The sequence below is a fragment of the Passer domesticus genome, unplaced genomic scaffold, assembly GCF_036417665.1.
Source record: "Passer domesticus isolate bPasDom1 unplaced genomic scaffold, bPasDom1.hap1 HAP1_SCAFFOLD_105, whole genome shotgun sequence".
Classification (NCBI taxonomy): domain Eukaryota; kingdom Metazoa; phylum Chordata; class Aves; order Passeriformes; family Passeridae; genus Passer; species Passer domesticus.
The window spans coordinates 55,638-74,889 of NW_026989906.1; the positions used below are offsets into that span (position 1 = coordinate 55,638).

General features: G+C 51.2%; 1 protein-coding gene across 7 annotated transcripts in view; it reads right to left on the minus strand.

Annotated features, from left to right (window-relative positions):
* The window catches only part of HSF1 (heat shock transcription factor 1), a 75,580-nt gene that overhangs the window by 7,724 nt on the left and 48,604 nt on the right, over positions 1–19,252 (minus strand). For all 7 annotated transcript variants that reach the window (XM_064405970.1, XM_064405971.1, XM_064405973.1 and 4 more), the window contains 4 exons: positions 12,826–12,919; positions 9,387–9,523; positions 5,415–5,648; positions 1,688–1,790 (listed from right to left, as the gene is read on the minus strand). In XM_064405970.1, the coding sequence (XP_064262040.1) occupies positions 1,688–1,790; positions 5,415–5,648; positions 9,387–9,523; positions 12,826–12,919 (568 nt within the window). The remainder of the gene's footprint in view (positions 1–1,687; positions 1,791–5,414; positions 5,649–9,386; positions 9,524–12,825; positions 12,920–19,252) is intronic.

Below are 19,252 nucleotides of genomic sequence, written 5' to 3' on the forward strand. Positions count from 1 at the left end.
AGGCTCACGTCGAGCAGGGCTGGGTTTATCCTGGGAATTCCCTGACCTGGGAATGGGCTGGGATTTTGGGAATTCCCAGTGGGCACTGGAGATTTTGGGAATTCCCGGTTGGAATTTTTGGGAATTCCCACAATTTTTTGCTGTATTTTTTCCGGGAATTCTGGGAATTTTTTTTTTTAATTTTGGGAATTTCAGGTTCATGTCGAGCAGGGACGGATTTATCCTGGGAATTCCCAGTGGGAATGGGCTGGGATCCAGGGAATTCCCACTGAGAACTGGGGATTTTGGGAATTGGGGATTTTGGGAGTTCCTGGTTGGAATTTTTTGGGAATTCCCGGTATTTTTCCCGGGAATTCCGGTGGTTTTGGGATTTCTGGGCACGCTGGGTGTCTCACGTCGAGCAGGGCTGGGTTTATCCTGGGAATGGGCTGGGATTTTGGGAATTCCCAGTGGGAAATTTGGATTTTGGGCACTGGGGGTTCTGGGAGTTCCCGGTTGGAATTTTTGGGCATTCCCGGGATTTTTTTCCCTGGGAATTCCCGGTATTTTTCGGGGTGTTTTTGGGGGTGTCTCACGTCGAGCAGGGCTGGGTTTATCCTGGGAATTCCCAGTGGGAACGGGCTGGGATTTTGGGAATTCCCAGTGGGAACTGGGGATTTTGGGCACTGGGGATTCTGGGAGTTCCTGGTTGGAATTTTTGGGAATTCCCGCGATTTTTTGCTGTATTTTTTCCGGGAATTTTGGGAATTTTTTTTTAAATTTTGGGAATTTCAGGCTCACGTCGAGCAGGGACGGATTTATCCTGGGAATTCCCAGTGGGAATGGGCTGGGATCCAGGGAATTCCCACTGAGAACTGGGGATTTTGGGAATTGGGGATTTTGGGAGTTCCTGGTTGGAATTTTTTGGGCATTCCCGGTATTTTTCCTGGGAATTCCGGTGGTTTTGGGATTTCTGGGCACGCCGGGTGTCTCACGTCGAGCAGGGCTGGGTTTATCCTGGGAATGGGCTGGGATTTTGGGAATTCCCAGTGGGAAATTTGGATTTTGGGCACTGGGGGTTCTGGGAGTTCCCGATTGGAATTTTTTGGGCATTCCCGGGATTATTTTTCCCGGGATTTTTCCGGATGTTTGTGGGGGTGTCTCACATCGAGCAGGGCTGGGTTTATTCTGGGAATTCCCAGTGGGAACTGGGGATTTTGGGAGTTCCCGGTTGGAATTTTTTGGGCATTCCCGGGATTTTTTTTCCTGGGATTTTTTTTTCCCGGGATTATTTCTCCCGGGATTATTTTTCCCGGTGTTTTGGGGTGTTTGTGGGGGTGTCTCACGTCGAGCAGGGCTGGGTTTATCCTGGGAATTCCCAGTGGGAACTGGGGATTTTGGGAGTTCCCGGTTGGAATTTTTTGGGCATTCCCGGGATTTTTTTTCCTGGGATTTTTTTTTCCCGGGATTATTTCTCCCGGGATTATTTTTCCCGGTGTTTTGGGGTGTTTGTGGGGGTGTCTCACGTCGAGCAGGGCTGGGTTTATTCTGGGAATTCCCAGTGGGCACTGGGGATTTTGGGAGTTCCTGGTTGGAATTTTTTGGGCATTCCCGGGATTATTTTTCCCGGGAATTTTTTTTCCCGGGATTTTTTTTCTCCCGGGATTATTTTCCCCGGTGTTTTGGGGTGTTTTTGGGGGTGTCTCACGTCGAGCAGGGCGCTGTCCATGCTGAAGCCGTGGGTGCTGAGCAGCGCCTGCAGATTGTCCAGGCTGGAGTCGATCGTGTCCAGGTGCTCGTTCAGCTCCGACCTGCCCGCAGCGACACCCGCAACCGGGAACGGGAACGGGAACGGGGAGAGAGAGGGAGAGAAACAACACCCGGAATGGTGGTAAATAACAACAGCCGGAACCGGGAACCGGGAACGGGGACGGGAACGGGGAGAGAGAGAGAGAAACAACACCGGGAATGGTGGTAAATAACAACAGCCGGAACCGGGAGAGAGAGAAAGAACACCGGGAATGGTAAATGAGAACACCAGGAACCGGGAGAGAGAAACACCGGGAACAACACCGGGAACCGGGAATGGAGAGAGAGAGAAACAACACCGGGAATGAACAACGGGAACACCAGGAATGGTGATCAACAACACCGGGAACCGGGAGAGAGAGAAAAAACACCAGGAATGAACAACGGGAACTGGGAGAGAAACACTGGGAACAACACCCGGAACCAGGAATGGAGAGAGAGAGAGAAAACACCGGGAATGAGCAACGGGAACACCGGGAATGGTAAACAACAACACCTGGAACCGGGAGAGAGAGAGAAAACACCGGGAACAACACCCGGAACTGGGAACGGGGAGAGAGAGAGAGAGAGAAACAACACCCGGAATGGTGGTAAATAACACCCAGAACCGGGAACCGGGAACGGAGAGAGAGAGAGAGAGAAACAACACCGGGAATGAGCAATGGCAATACCAGGAATGGTGGTAAATAACACCGGGAATGGAGAGAGAGAAAAAACACCGGGAATGGTAAATGGGAACACCGGGAACCGGGAGAGAGAGAAACAACACCAGGAATGGTGATCAACAACACCGGGAACCGGGAGAGAGAAACACTGGGAATGGTAAATAACAACACTGGAACCGAGAGAAAAAACACCGGGAATGGTACACAACACTGGGAACGGAGAGAGAAACACCAGGAATGATAAATGAGAACACTGGGAACAGAGAGAGGAACACCGGGAATGGTAAATGAGAACACTGGGAATGGTAAATAACAACACTGGGAACCAGGAGAGAGAAAACACCGGGAACGGTGATCAACAACACCGGGAAAGGAGAAAAACACCGGGAATGAACAACAGGAACCGAGAGAGAAAACACCGGGAATGGCAAACAACAACACCGGGAATGGAGAGAGAAAACACCGGGAATGAACAACGGGAATGGAGAAAAAACACTGGGAATGGTGATCAACAACACCAGGAACCGGGAGAGAAACACCGGGAATGGCAAACAACAACACTGGGAATGGAGAGAGAAAACACCGGGAATGAACAATGGGAATGGAGAAAAAACACTGGGAATGGTGATCAACAACACCAGGAACCGGGAGAGAAACACCGGGAATGGCAAACAACAACACCGGGAATGGAGAGAGAAAACACCGGGAATGAACAATGGGAATGGAGAGAAACACCGGGAATGGTAAATGAGAACACCGGGAATGGAGAGAGAGAACACCGGGAATGAACACTGGGAACGGAGAAACACACCAGGAATGGTAAACAACAACACCGGGAACGGAGAGAAACACCGGGAATGAACACCGGGAATGGAGAAAAAACACCAGGAATGAGCAATGGGAACGGAATAACAGTGGGAATGATCAAATACAGCGGGAATGAACAATGGGAATGATCAACAACAACACCGGGAATGAACAATGGGAATGATCAACAACAACACCGGGAATGAACACCGAGAACAATCGATCAACAACAGCAGGAACTACAAACAACAGCGGGAATGAACAACAGCGGGAACGGTTGATCAATGACACCGGGATTGACTGATCAACAACGCCGGGAACGATCAACAACACCGGGAATAAACACCGGGAATGGTCAACAACAACACCGGGAATCTTGGGAAATTCAGGCATTCCAGGAATTCTGCCCCACTCCCTCTTTTCCCGAGCTGGGAACTCCAGGAATTTTGGGAATTCCGCGAATCCCACCCCAACCCTGCTTTTCCCAGGTGGAGAATTCCATGAATTTTGGGAAATTCAGGAATTCTGCCCCGCTCCCTCTTTTCCCGAGCTGGGAATTCCGGGAATTCTGGAAATTCCGCCTTGATCCTACTTCTCCCGAGCTGGGAATTCCAGGAATTTTGGGAATTTCAGGAATTCTGCCTTGCTCCTGCTTTTCCTGAGCTGGGAATTCCGGGAATTCCATGAATTCCATCCCAATCCTGCTTCTCCTGAGCTGGGAATTCTGGGAATTTTGGGAATTCCGCCCTGCTCCCTCTTTTCCCAAGCTGGGAATTCCATGAATTTCGGGAATTCCACCCACTCCCACTTTTCCCAAGATGGGAATTCCATCCCAATCCCGCTTTTCTAGAGCTGGCCTTTGGGAATTCCTGGAATTCCGCCCCGCTCTCTCTTTTCCCAAGCTGGAAATTCCAAGAATTCTGCCCCGCTCCTACTTTTCCTGAGCTGGAAATTCCGGGAATTTTGGGAATTTCACCTGCCCCTGCTTTTCCCAAGGTGGGAATTTTGGGAATTCTGTGAATTCCATCCGGACCCTGCTTTTCCCCAATTTTGGGAAATTCAGGAATTCTGCCCCACTCCCTCTTTTCCCAAGCTGGGAATTCTGGGAATTCTGTTCTGCTCCCACTTTTCCCGAGCTGGAAATTCCTGGAATTTCGGAAATTCCTTCCCAATCCTGCTTTTCCCAAGCTGGGAGTTCCAGGAATTTTGGGAATTCCAGGAATTCTGCCCCGCTCCCACTTTTCCTGAGCTGGGAATTCCGGGAATTCTGGGAATTTCACCTGCTCCTGCTTTTCCCAAGCTAGCAATTCTGGGAATTTTGGGGATTCCGCCCTGCTCTCTCTTTTCCCAAGCTGGAAATTCCAAGAATTCTGCCCTGCTCCTACTTCTCCCGAGCTCGGAATTCCGGGAATTTTGGGAATTCTGCCCCGCTCCCTCTTTTCCCGAGCTGGGAATTCTGGGAATTCCTGGAATTTCGGAAATTCCTTCCCAATCCTGCTTTTCCCAAGTTGGAAGTTCCATGAATTTTGGGAATTCCGCCCTGCTCCTACTTTTCCCGAGCTGGGAATTCTGGGAATTTTGGGAATTCTGCCAGCTCCTGCTTTTCCCAAGGTGGGAATTCCATCCTAATCCCACTTTTCTAGAGCTGGGCTTTGGGAATTCCAGGAAATCTGTCTCATTCCTGCTTTTCCCGAGCTGGGAATTCAGGGATTTTTGGGAATTCTGGAAATTCTGCCTTGCTCCCACTTTTCCTAAGCTGGAAATTCCAGGAATTTTGGGAATTCTGCCCCGCTCCCTCTTTTCCCGAGCTGGGAATTCTGGGAATTCCTGGAATTTCGGAAATTCCTTCCCAATCCTGCTTTTCCCAAGTTGGAAGTTCCATGAATTTTGGGAATTCCGCCCTGCTCCTACTTTTCCCGAGCTGGGAATTCTGGGAATTTTGGGAATTCTGCCAGCTCCTGCTTTTCCCAAGGTGGGAATTCCATCCTAATCCCACTTTTCTAGAGCTGGGCTTTGGGAATTCCAGGAAATCTGTCTCATTCCTGCTTTTCCCGAGCTGGGAATTCGGGGATTTTTGGGAATTCTGCCCCGCTCCCTCTTTTCCCGAGCTGGGAATTCCGTGAATTTTGGGAATTCCGGGAATGCGGCGCTCACTTGTCGAGGCAGGCGACGCTCAGGCACTTTTCCTGGGACTGGGGATTCCCGGGAGCGGCTCCGGAGTCGCTCTCCCGCAGGATGGAGTCGATGAAGGTGGACGGGGACAGGGGGGTCTCGGAATTCCCGGAATTCCCGGGATTGCCGGGATTGCCGGCGCTCCGGGGCTCCTCGGCTGGCGGGCTCCGCGTGGGGCTGGGGGGCTCCTCCTTGATCCGGATCGCCGGGCTGCTCCTGGGGTTTGGGAAACAGCGGGAAAAACGGGAATGGTGGGAACGGAGGGAATGGGAATGGTGGGAATGGGGAAAAATGGGAAAAATGGGAATGGGGAATAATGGGAATGGGGAAAATGGGAATGATGGGAATGGGGGAAATGGGAAAGGGGAAATGGGAATGGGAAAAATGGGAATGGGGATAAATGGGAATGATGGGAATGGGAATGGGAAAGAGAAAAATGGGAAAAATGGGAACAGGGAAAAATGGGAATGGGAAAAATGGGAAAAATGGGAACAGGGAAAAATGGGAATGGGGAAAAATGGGAATGATGGGAATGATGGGGAAAATGGGAATGGGGAAAAATGGGAATAGGAAAAATGGGAGTGATGGGAATGGGGAAATGGGAAAGGGGAAATGGGAATGGGAAAAATGGGAATGGGGATAAATGGGAATGGGAAAAATGGGAATGAGGGGAAAATGTGAAAAATGGGAATGGGAAAAGGGAAAAAATGGGAATGGGGAAAAATGGGAATGATGGGAAATGGGAAAAATGGGAATAGGAAATGAGAATGGGGATGGGGAATGGAAACAGGAATGGGAAATGGGAAAGGGAAAAATGGGAATGGGAAATAGGAATATGAAAAAATTGCAAAAATGGGAAATGGGAAAAAATGGGATAATAGGGAATGGGAAAAATGGGAATGGAGAAAAATGGCAATGGGAAATGGGAATGGGAAAGAGAAAAATGGGAAAATGGGAATGGGGAATATGGGAATGGGAAAAGTGGGAAAGATGGGAATGGGGAAAATGGGAATGGGGGTAAATGGGAATAATGGGGAAAAATGGGAATGATGGGAATGAAGGGGAAAATGGGAATGATGGGGAAAATTGGAATGGGAAAGTGAAAAATGGGAATGATGGGGATGATGGGAATGGGAAATTGGAAAAATAGGAAGGGGGAAAATGGGAAAAATGGGAATGGGAAAAATAGGAGTGGGGAAAATGGGAAAAATGGGAATGGGGAGAATGGGAATGATGGGAATGGGGAAAATGGGATTGGGGAAAAATGGGAATGGTGAAAAATTGGAAAGGAAAAATGGGAAGGGGGAATGGGAAAGGGGAAAATGGGGAAAAGGGGAAATATGGGAATGGGGAATGGGAAAGAGGAAAACAGGAATGAATGGGGAATGGGAAATGGGAAAGAATGGGAATGGGGAAATATGGGAATGGAAAAAATGGGAATAATGGGAAAGGGAAAAATGGGAATGGGAAAATGGGAAAAATTGGAAAAAGGGGAAATGGGATGGGAAAAACAGGGAAAATGGGAATGGGAATGGGAAAAATGGGAAAGGGAAATGGGAAATTGGCAATGAGGAATGGGAAACAGGAAATGGGAATGAACAACAGAAATGGGAACAGGAAATGGGAAAAATCCAGCCCACTTCCCCCATTCCCAGGGAATTTTCAGGATTCCATTCCCAGGGATTTCCAGACCCCATTCCCAGGGAATTTCGGGACCTCATTCCCACAGGATCCCATTCCCAGGAATTTCAGGACCCTGTTCCCAGGGAATTTTTGGGGACCCTTTTCCACCTGCCCTCCTCCATTCCCAGGGAATTTCAGGACCCCATTCCCAGGGAATTTTCAGGATTCTCCCCCACCTGCCATCCTCCATTTCCAGGGGATTTCAGGATCCCATTCCCAGGAATTTCAGGACCCCATTCCCAGGGAATTTTTGGGGACCCTTTTCCATCTGCCCTCCCCCATTCCCAGGGATTTCGGGACCCCATTCCCAGGGATTTCAGGACCCCATTCCCAGGGCATTTCGGGACCCCATTCCCAGAGATTTCGGGACCCCATTCCCAGGGATTTCGGGGATTTTCAGGACCCCATTCCCAGGGATTTCAGGACCCCATTCCCAGGGGATTTCCAGGACCCCATTCCCAGAGATTTTGGGGATTTCAGGACCCCCTTCCCAGGGATTTCGGGGATTTTCAGGACCCCATTCCCAGGGATTTTGGGGATTTCAGGACTCCATTCCCAGGGGATTTCAGGATCCCATTCCCAGGGATTTTCAGGACCCCATTCCCAGGGCATTTCGGGACCCCATTCCCAGGGATTTCGGGACCCCATTTCCAGGGATTTTGGGGATTTCGGGACCCCATTCCCAGGGATTTTGGGGATTTCAGGACCCCATTCCCAGGGATTTCAGGACCCCATTCCCAGGGATTTCAGGACCCCATTCCCAGAGATTTTGGGGATTTCAGGACCCCCTTCCCAGGGATTTCGGGGATTTTCAGGACCCCATTCCCAGGGCATTTCGGGACCCCATTCCCAGAGATTTCGGGACCCCATTCCCAGGGATTTCGGGGATTTTCAGGACCCCATTCCCAGGGGATTTCGGGACCCCATTCCCAGGGATTTCGGGGATTTCAGGACCCCATTCCCAGGGGATTTCGGGACCCCATTCCCAGGGATTTTGGGCATTTCAGGACCCCATTCCCAGGGCATTTCAGGACCCCATTCCCAGGGATTTCAGGACCCCATTCCCAGGGCATTTCAGGACCCCATTCCCAGGGATTTCAGGACCCCATTCCCAGGGCATTTCGGGGATTTTCAGGACCCCATTCCCAGGGCATTTCGGGACCCCATTCCCAGAGATTTCGGGACCCCATTCCCAGGGATTTCGGGGATTTTCAGGACCCCATTCCCAGGGATTTCAGGACCCCATTCCCAGGGGATTTCCAGGACCCCATTCCCAGAGATTTTGGGGATTTCAGGACCCCCTTCCCAGGGATTTCGGGGATTTTCAGGACCCCATTCCCAGGGGATTTCGGGACCCCATTCCCAGGGATTTTGGGCATTTCAGGACCCCATTCCCAGGGGATTTCAGGACCCCATTCCCAGAGATTTCGGGACCCCATTCCCAGGGATTTCGGGGATTTTCAGGACCCCATTCCCAGGGATTTCAGGACCCCATTCCCAGGGATTTTGGGGATTTCGGGACCCCATTCCCAGGGATTTTGGGGATTTCAGGACCCCATTTCCAGGGATTTCAGGACCCCATTCTCAGGGATTTCGGGGATTTCAGGACCCTATTCCCAGGGATTTTGGGGATTTCAGGACCCCATTCCCAGGGGATTTCAGGACCCCATTCCCAGGGATTTCAGGACCCCATTCCCAGGGATTTCAGGACCCCATTCCCAGGGATTTCGGGACCCCATTCCCAGGGGATTTCAGGACCCCATTCCCAGGGATTTCAGGACCCCATTCCCAGGGATTTCGGGACCCCATTCCCAGGGATTTCAGGACCCCATTCCCAGGGATTTCGGGACCCCATTCCCAGGGATTTTGGGGATTTCAGGACCCCATTCCCAGGGATTTCGGGGATTTCAGGACCCCATTCCCAGGGGATTTCAGGACCCCATTCCCAGGGATTTTGGGGATTTCAGGACCCCATTCCCAGGGGATTTCAGGACCCCATTCCCAGGGATTTCGGGGATTTTCAGGACCCCATTCCCAGGGGATTTCAGGACCCCATTCCCAGGGGATTTCAGGACCCCATTCCCAGGGATTTTGGGGATTTCAGGACCCCATTCCCAGGGGATTTCAGGACCCCATTCCCAGGGATTTCGGGGATTTTCAGGACCCCATTCCCAGGGGATTTCAGGACCCCATTCCCAGGGGATTTCAGGACCCCATTCCCAGGGATTTCGGGACCCCATTCCCAGGGAATATTTCCCGGAATGTCCCCACCTTCCGTCGCGGCTGCGCGCGGGCGAGCCGCGGGGGCTGCCGGGGCTCAGCTCGGTGACGTCCGAGATGATGGGGCCCGAGGGGGCGCCGGGATCCGCCGGGAACAGCGCCGGGCCCGACAGCGCCGGCGCCGCCGCCTGCGGGGGCACACCGGGGTTACCGGAATTCCAGGGGGAAAGTGGGGGGGAGCACGGAATTCCCGGGAAAAGCTGGGCTGGGAGCACGAATTCCACAGGGAAAAGCAGGGATGGGACCCCGGAATTCCCAGGAAAAAAGGAGGGACAGGAGCCAAAAAGTCCTGGGAAAAGCAGGGCCCAGGGAGAGCCTGGAATTCCAGCGTGGGAGAGACCAAATTCCTGGGAAAAGCAGGGATGGGAGCCAGAAGTTCCCAGGAAAAGCAGGGCCCAGGGAGAGCCCAGAATTCCCAGGAATAGCAGCGCCAGGAGTAAAAAAATTCCCAGGAAAAGCAGGGCCCAGGGAGAGCCCGGAATTTCAGCATGGGAGAGACCAAAATTCCAGAGGGAAAAGCAGGGATGGGAGCTTAAAACTCCCTGGAAAAGCTGGGCCCAGGGAGAGCCCGGAATTCCCGGGAAAGCAGGGTCAGGAGTCTGGAATTCCCTGGAAAAGCTGGGCCCAGGGAGAGCCCGGAATTCCCAGGAAAAGCAGGGCTGGGAGCATGAAATTCCTGGGAAAAGCGGGGATGGGAGCCTGGAATTTCCAGGAAAAGCTGGGCCCGGGGAGCACGAAATTCCCGTGTGGGACACCAGAATTCCACAGGGAAAGGCAGGGGTGGGAGCACGGAATTCCCAGGAAAAGCAGGGCCCAGGGAGAGCCCGGAATTCCCAGGAAAAGCAGGGCCAGGAGACCAGAATTCCACAGGGAAAAGCAGGGATGGGAGCCCAGAATTCCCAGGAAAAGCTCGGCCAGGAGCACAAAATTCCCTGGAAAAGCTGGGCCCAGAGAGAGCCTGGAATTACAGAGGGAAAAGCAGGGATGGGAGCACAGAATTCCCAGGAAAAGCGGGGTCAGGAGTCTGGAATTCCCAGGAAAAGCTGGGCCCAGGGAGAGCCCAGAATTCCCAGGAAAAGCAGGGCCAGGAACACGGAATTCCAGAGGGAAAAGCAGGGATGGGAGCCAAAAATTCCAAGGAAAAGCTGGGCCAGGAGCTCAAATCCCATTCCCAATAAAGCCCTTTCCCAATCAATCCCAATCCCACCAGTCCCATTCCCAGTAAATCCCATCCCTCATCCCATTCCCAATAAATCCCAGCTCCCATCCCATTCCCACCAATCCCATTTTTGCCACCAATCCCATTCCCATTTTTGGGGTCTCCTCTCACACTGTGGGGGGAGTTCCCATGGTGCTCCAGGGAATTCCCAGTAAATCCCATCAATCCCAATCAATCCAGATTCCATCAATCCCATCAATCCCAATCAATCCAAATCAATCCAATCAATCCCATTCCAAATCAATCCCAATCCCCCAAATCCCATCAATCCCAATCAATCCAGATTTCATCAATCCCATCAATCCCAATCAATCCAGATTCCATCAATCCCATCAATCCCAATCAATCCAATCAATCCCATTCCAAATCAATCCCAATCAATCCCATTCCCAATCAATCCAGATTCCATCAATCCCATCAATCCCAATCAATCCCAATCAATCCAATCAATCCCATCAATCCAAATCAATCCAGATTTCATCAATCCCATCAATCCCAATCAATCCCAATCAATCCCATTCCCAATCAATCCCATTCCCAATCAATCCCAATCCCCCAAATCCCATCAATCCCAATCAATCCCATTCCCAATCAATCCCATTCCCAATCAATCCCATCAATCCCAATCAATCCCATCAATCCCAATCAATCCAGATTCCATCAATCCCATCAATCCCAATCAATCCAAATCAATCCAATCAATCCCATTCCAAATCAATCCCAATCCCCCAAATCCCATCAATCCCAATCAATCCAGATTTCATCAATCCCATCAATCCCAATCAATCCCAATCAATCCCAATCAATCCCATTCCCAATCAATCCCAATCCCCCAAATCCCATCAATCCCAATCAATCCCATCAATCCCAATCAATCCCATTCCCAATCAATCCCATTCCCAATCAATCCCATCAATCCCAATCAATCCCATCAATCCCAATCAATCCCATCAATCCCAATCAATCCCATTCCCAATCAATCCCATTCCCAATCAATCCCATTCCCAATCAATCCCATCAATCCCAATCAATCCCATTCCCAATCAATCCCATTCCCAATCAATCCCATCAATCCCAATCAATCCCATCAATCCCATCAATCCCAATCAATCCCATTCCCAATCAATCCCATTCCCAATCAATGCCATTCCCAATCAATCCCAACCAATCCCATAAATCCCATCAGTCCTAATCAATCCCAATCCCAATCAATCTCAATCCCAATCAATCTCGATCAATCCCATTAATTTTTTTGGGATGGCACTCACGGGGTAGGCGGCGTTCCCGGGGTGCTCCAGGGAATTCCCAATCAATCCCATCAATCCCATCAATCCCAATAATCCCATCAATCCCATGGATTTTTGGGGTTTTTGGGATCACACTCACGGGGTAGGCAGCGTTGCCGGGGTGCTCCAGGGAATTCCCAATCAATCCCAATCAACCCCAATCAATCCCATCAATCCCAATCAATCCCATATTTTTGGGGTGCACTCACGGGGTAGGCGGTGTTCCTGGGGTGCTCCAGGGAGTTCCCAATCAATCCCAATCCCAATCCCATCAATCCCAATCAATCCCAATCCCAATCCCATCAATCCCATCAATCCCAATCCCAATCCCATCAATCCCAATCCCAATCCCAATCCCATCAATCCCAATCAATCCCAATCCCCTAAATCCCATTAATTTTTCGGGATCACACTCACGGGGTAGGCGGCGTTCCCGGGGGGCTCCAGGGAGTTCCCAATCAATCCCAATCCCATCAATCCCAATAATCCCATCAATCCCATGGATTTTTGGGGTTTTTCGGGGTGCACTCACGGGGTAGGCGGCGTTGCCGGGGTGCTCCAGGGAATTCCCAATCAATCCCAATCAATCCCATCAATCCCAATCCCATCAATCCCAATCCCATCAATCCCATCAATCCCAATCCCATCAATCCCAATAATCCCCTAAATCCCATGGATTTTTGGGGTTTTTGGGATCACACTCACGGGGTAGGCGGCGCTGCCGGGGGGCTCCAGGGAATTCCCAATCAATCCCATTAATCCCAATCAATCCCATCAATCCCAATAATCCCATCAATCCCATGGATTTTTGGGGTTTTTGGGATCACACTCACGGGGTAGGCGGCGTTCCCGGGGGGCTCCAGGGAATTCCCAATCAATCCCATCAATCCCATCAATCCCATTAATTTTTTGGGATCACACTCACGGGGTAGGCGGCGCTGCCGGGGGGCTCCAGGGAGAACTGCCGGCTGTACTTGGGCATGGAATGTGCGGGGCCGCCGTCGTTCAGCATCAGCGGGCTGCCACCCCGAAACCACAGACACGGGAAAAACAGCGGGAAAAACAGCGGGGTCAGCCCCAGATCCCAAATAAACACCGGGAAAAACAGCGGGAAAAACAGCGGGGTCAGCCCCAGATCCCAAATAAACACCGGGAAAAACAGCGGGGTCAGCCCCAGATCCCAAATAAACACCGGGAAAAACAGCGGGGTCAGCCCCAGATCCCAAATAAACACCGGGAAAAACAGCGGGGTCAGCCCCAGATCCCAAATAAACACCGGGAAAAACAGCGGGGTCAGCCCCAGATCCCAAATAAACACCGGGAAAAACAGCGGGGTCAGCTCCGGGATCCCAAAATCCCCAAAAAAAACAAACTGGGAAAAACACCGGGATCAGCACCGGGATCCCCCCAAATCCCAAACCCCAAAAAACCCAGGAAAAACACCGGGATCAACTCCAGGATCAGCTCTGAGATCCCCCAAATCCCAGATCCCAAATCCAGAGGGGATCAGCACCGGGATCAGCTCCAGGATCCCCAAATCCCAAAATCCAGAGATCAGCACCAGGGATACCCCAAACCCAAGATCCCCAAAAACACCGGGATCAGCACCGGGATTCCCCAAATCCCAGATCCCAAAATCCAGAGATCAGCTCTGGGATCCCTCAGATCCCAAAATAAGCAGCGGGATCCCCCAAATCCCAAATCTCAGATCCCAAAATCCAGAGGGGATCAGCACCGGGAACCCCCAAATACCAAAAAAAAACCAAACCGGGAAAAACACCGGGATCAGCTCTGGGATCCCCCAAATCCCAAATCCCAAAAAAACAAACCAGGAACAGCACCAGGATCAGCTCCGGGGATCCCCCAAATCCCAAATCCCAGAAAACCCCGGGAGCAGCTCCGGGATCCCAAAATCCCCAAAAAAACAAACTGGGAAAAACACCGGGATCAGCCCCGGGATACCCCAAATCCCAAACCCCAAAAAACCCAGGAAAAACACTGGGATCAACTCCAGGATCAGCACCAGGGATCCCCCAAATCCCAAAATCCAGAGGGGATCAGCACCGGGATCAGCTCCGGGGATCCCCCAAATCCCAAATCCCAGAAAACACCGGGGTCAGCTCCGGGATCCCAAAATCCCAAAAAAACAAACTGGGAAAAACACCGGGATCAGCACCGGGATCCCCCCAAATCCCAAACCCCAAAAAACCCAGGAAAAACACTGGGATCAACTCCAGGATCAGCTCTGAGATCCCCCAAATCCCAGATCCCAAATCCAGAGATCAGCTCTGAGATCCCCCAAATCCCAGATCCCAAATCCAGAGGGGATCAGCACCAGGGATCCCCCAAATCCCAAAATCCAGAGATCAGCTCTGGGATCCCCCAAATCCCAAAATCCAGAGGGGTTCAGCACCAGGATCCCCAAATCCCAAAATCCAGAGGGGATCAGCACCGGGATCAGCTCCAGGATCCCAAAATCCCAAAAAAACACCTGGGAAAAACACCGGGTTCAGCACCAGGATCCCCAAATCCCAAAATCCAGAGACCAGCACCAGGGATACCCCAAACCCAAGATCCCCAAAAACACCGGGATCAGCACCGGGATTCCCCAAATCCCAGATCCCAAAATCCAGAGATCAGCTCTGGGATCCCTCAGATCCCAAAATAAGCAGCGGGATCCCCCAAATCCCAAATCTCAGATCCCAAAATCCAGAGGGGATCAGCACCAGGATCACCATTGGGATCAGCAGCGGGATCAGCTCTGGGATCCCCCAAATCCCAAAAAAACAAACCAGGAACAGCACCGGGATCAGCTCCGGGATCAGCTCCGGGGATCCCCCAAATCCCAAAAAACCCCGGGATCAGTTCCGGGATCCCAAAATCCCGAGATCAACACCAGGATCACCTCTGGGATCCCCCAAATCCCAAATCCCAAAATCCAGAGGGGATCAGCTCCGGGATACCCCAAATCCCAAAAAAACAAACCAGGAAAAACACTGGGATCAACTCCAGGATCAGCTCCGACATCCCCCAAATCCCAGATCCCAAAATTCAGAGATCTGCACTGGGGTCAGCACCGGGATCCCCCAGATCCAGATCCCAAATCCAGAGATCTGCACTGGGATCAGCTCCAGGGATCCCCCAAATCCCAAAAAAAACAAACTGGGAAAAACACCGGGATCAGCCCCGGGATACCCCAAACCCCAAAAACCCCAGGAAAAACACCGGGATCAACTCCAGGATCAGCTCTGAGATCCCCCCAAATCCCAGATCCCAAATCCAGAGGGGATCAGCACCGGGATCAGCTCCAGGGATCCCCCAGATCCCAAAATCCAGAGATCAGCACCAGGGATACCCCAAACCCAAGATCCCAAAAAACACCGGGATCAGCACCGGGATCCCCAAATCCCAGATCCCAAAATCCAGAGATCAGCTCTGGGATCCCTCAGATCCCAAAATAAGCAGCGGGATCCCCCAAATCCCAAATCCCAGATCCCAAAATCCAGAGGGGATCAGCACCAGGATCACCATTGGGATCAGCAGCGGGATCAGCTCTGGGATCCCCCAAATCCCAAAAAACACCGGGATCAGTTCCAGGATACCCCAAATCCCAAAAAAACAAACCAGGAACAGCACCGGGATCAGCTCCGGGATCAGCTCTGGGATCCCCCAAATCCCAAATCCCAGAAAACCCCGGGAGTAGCTCCGGGATCCCAAAATCCCAAAATCCAGAGATCAACACCAGGATCAGCACTGGGATCCCCCAAATCCCAAAAAACCCCGGGATCAGCTCCGGGATCCCAAAATCCCAAAAAAACAAACTGGGAAAAACACCGGGATCAGCCCCGGGATACCCCAAATCCCAAAAAACCCAGGAAAAACACTGGGATCAACTCCAGGATCAGCTCCGAGATCCCCCAAATCCCAGATCCCAAATCCAGAGGGGATCAGCACCGGGATCAGCTTCGGGATCCCCAAATCCCAGATCCCAAAAAACCCAGGAAAAACACCGGGATCAACTCCGGGATCAGCTCTGAGATCCCCCAAATCCCAGATCCCAAATCCAGAGATCAGCACTGGGATCAGCTCCGGGATCCCCCACATCCCAAATCCCAAATCCAGAGGGGATCAGCACCAGGGATCCCCCAAATCCCAGATCCCAAAATCCAGAGGTCAGCTCTGGGATCCCTCAGATCCCAAAATAAGCAGCGGGATCCCCCAAATCCCAAACCTCAGATCCCAAAATCCAGAGGGGATCAGCAGTGGAATTCCCCAGATCCCAAAATCCAGAGATCAGCACCAGGATCACCATTGGGATCAGCACCGGGATCAGCTCTGGGATCCCCAAATCCCAAAAAAAACAAACCAGAAACCAGGAAAAACACCGGGATCAGCTCCGGGATCCTCCAAATCCCAAACCCCAAAAAACCCAGGAAAAACACCGGGATCAACTCCAGGATCAGCTCTGAGATCCCCCAAATCCCAAATCCAGAGATCAGCACCGGGATCAGCTCCGGGATCCCAAAATCCCAAAAAAACAAAGTGGGAAAAACACCGGGATCAGCCCCGGGATACCCCAAATCCCAAACCCCAAAAAACCCAGGAAAAACACCGGGATCAACTCCAGGATCAGCTCTGAGATCCCCCAAATCCCAAATCCAGAGATCAGCACCGGGATCAGCTCCGGGATCCCCAAATCCCAAATCCCAGAAAACACCGGGGTCAGCCCCGGGATCCCAAAATCCCAAAAAAACAAAGTGGGAAAAACACTGGGATCAGCCCCGGGATACCCCAAATCCCAAACCCCAAAAAACCCCAGGAAAAACACTGGGATCAGCTCCGGGATCAGCTCCGAGATCCCCCAAATCCCAGATCCCAAATCCAGAGGGGATCAGCACCAGGGATCCCCCAAATCCCAAAATCCAGAGATCAGCACCGGGATCCCCAAATCCCAGATCCCAAAAAACCCAGGAAAAACACTGGGATCAACTCCGGGATCAGCTCCGGGATCCCCAAATCCCAGATCCCAAAAAACCCAGGAAAAACACTGGGATCAACTCCGGGATCAGCTCCGAGATCCCCCAAATCCCAGATCCCAAATCCAGAGATCAGCACTGGGATCAGCTCCGGGATCCCCAAATCCCAGATCCCAAATCCAGAGGGGATCAGCACCAGGGATCCCCCAAATCCCAAAATCCAGAGATCAGCACCGGGATCCCCAAATCCCAGATCCCAAAAAACCCAGGAAAAACACTGGGATCAACTCCGGGATCAGCTCCGAGATCCCCCAAATCCCAGATCCCAAATCCAGAGATCAGCACTGGGATCAGCTCCGGGATCCCCAAATCCCAGATCCCAAATCCAGAGGGGATCAGCACCAGGGATACCCCAAATCCCAAAATCCAGAGATCTGCACCGGGATCCCCCAATCCCAGATCCCAAAATCCAGAGGGGATCAGCACCAGGATCAGCTCCAGGATCCCAAAATCCCAAAAAACCACCTGGAAAAACACCGGGTTCAGCACCAGGATCCCCAAATCCCAAAATCCAGAGATCAACACCAGGATCAGCTCCGGGATCCCCAAATCCCAAATCCCAGAAAACACCAGAATCAGTTCCGGGATCCCCCAAATCCCAAAAAACCAAACCAGGAACAGCTCCGGGATCAGCACCGGGATCAGCTCCGGGGATCCTCCAAATCCCAAATCCCAGAAAACCCCGGGATCAGCACCGGGATCCCAAAATCCCAAAATCCAGAGATCAACACCAGGATCAGCTCTGGGATCCCCCAAATCCCAAAAAACCCCGGGATCAGCACCGGGATCCCAAAATCCCCAAAAAAAACAAACCAGGAAAAACACCGGGATCAACTCCGGGATCAGCTCTGAGATCCCCCAAATCCCAGATCCCAAATCCAGAGGGGATCAGCACCAGGGATCCCCCAAATCCCAAAATCCAGAGATCAGCACCGGGATCCCCAAATCCCAGATCCCAAAAAACCCAGGAAAAACACTGGGATCAACTCCGGGATCAGCTCTGAGATCCCCCAAATCCCAGATCCCAAATCCAGAGATCAGCACTGGGATCAGCTCCGGGATCCCCAAATCCCAGATCCCAAATCCAGAGGGGATCAGCACCAGGGATCCCCCAAATCCCAGATCCCAAAATCCAGAGATCAGCTCTGGGATCAGCTCCGGGATCCCCAAATCCCAAATCCCAAATCCAGAGGGGATCAGCACCGGGATCCCCCAAATCCCAGATCCCAAAATCCAGAGATCAGCTCTGGGATCCCTCAGATCCCAAAAGAAGCACCGGGATCCCCCAAATCCCAAAAAAACACCCAGGAAAAACCCCGGGATCAGCTCCGGGATCCCAAAATCCCAAAAAAACAAACCAGGAAAAACCCCGGGATCATCTCAGGGATCCCCCAAATCCCAAATCCCAAAATCCCGAGGAGATTTCCCGGGATTTTCCCAGGGAGGAGGGAGCCGGGATTGGGAACGGGAGGGAAAATTTGGGGAATTCCCGAGGTTTTTCCAGAGGTTTTTCCACGAATTTTCCAGGATTTTTTCCTTTTTTTAAATTTTTTTTCCTTTTTTTTTTGTTTTCCTTTTTTTTTTTTTTTTCCTCTCAGATTTTCAGGATTTTTTCCAATTTTTTTCCTGGATTTTTCCAGGGATTTTCAGCGTTTTTTTCCCTGGGCTTTTCCAAATTTTTTGGGTTTTTTTCAGACCTTTTTCCAGATTTTTTTTTCCACGGGTTTTCCAGCTTTTTGCAATTTTTTTCCCAGGATTTTCAGGGTTTTTCCAGAGGTTTTTCCAGGTTTTTTTTTCAGTTTTTTTTTCCCAGGGATTTTTCAGGTTTCTCCAGGATTTTTTCCAGGGGTTTTCCCAGAGGTTTTCCAGGATTTTTCCAGATTTTTTTCCCATGGATTTTTCAGGTTTTTCCAGGATTTTTTTCCAGGGGTTTTTCAGGTTTTTCCCAGAGGTTTTCCAGGATTTTTCCAGATTTTTTTTTCCAGGCTTTTCTGAGGTTTTTCCAGTTTTTTTCCAGAGGTTTCCCAGGATTTTTCCAGATTTTTTTTTTCCAGGGTTTTCTGGGCTTTTTCCAGGTTTTTATCAGAGTTTTTCCAGAGATTTTTTCCAGACTTTTTTTTAGGGTTTTCTGGGTTTTTTTCCAGGTTTTTTCCAGGGATTTTTTCCATTTTTTCCAGGTTTTTTTTCCGGGAGAGAGGAGGTTGGGAATGGATTTATGGGATTTGGGGAAAATCCTGGAATGGGAAAACCCCAAAATCCCACCCCAGTCACTCCTGACCCCACAAATCCAGGATTTTTTGGATTTTTGGGAATGCC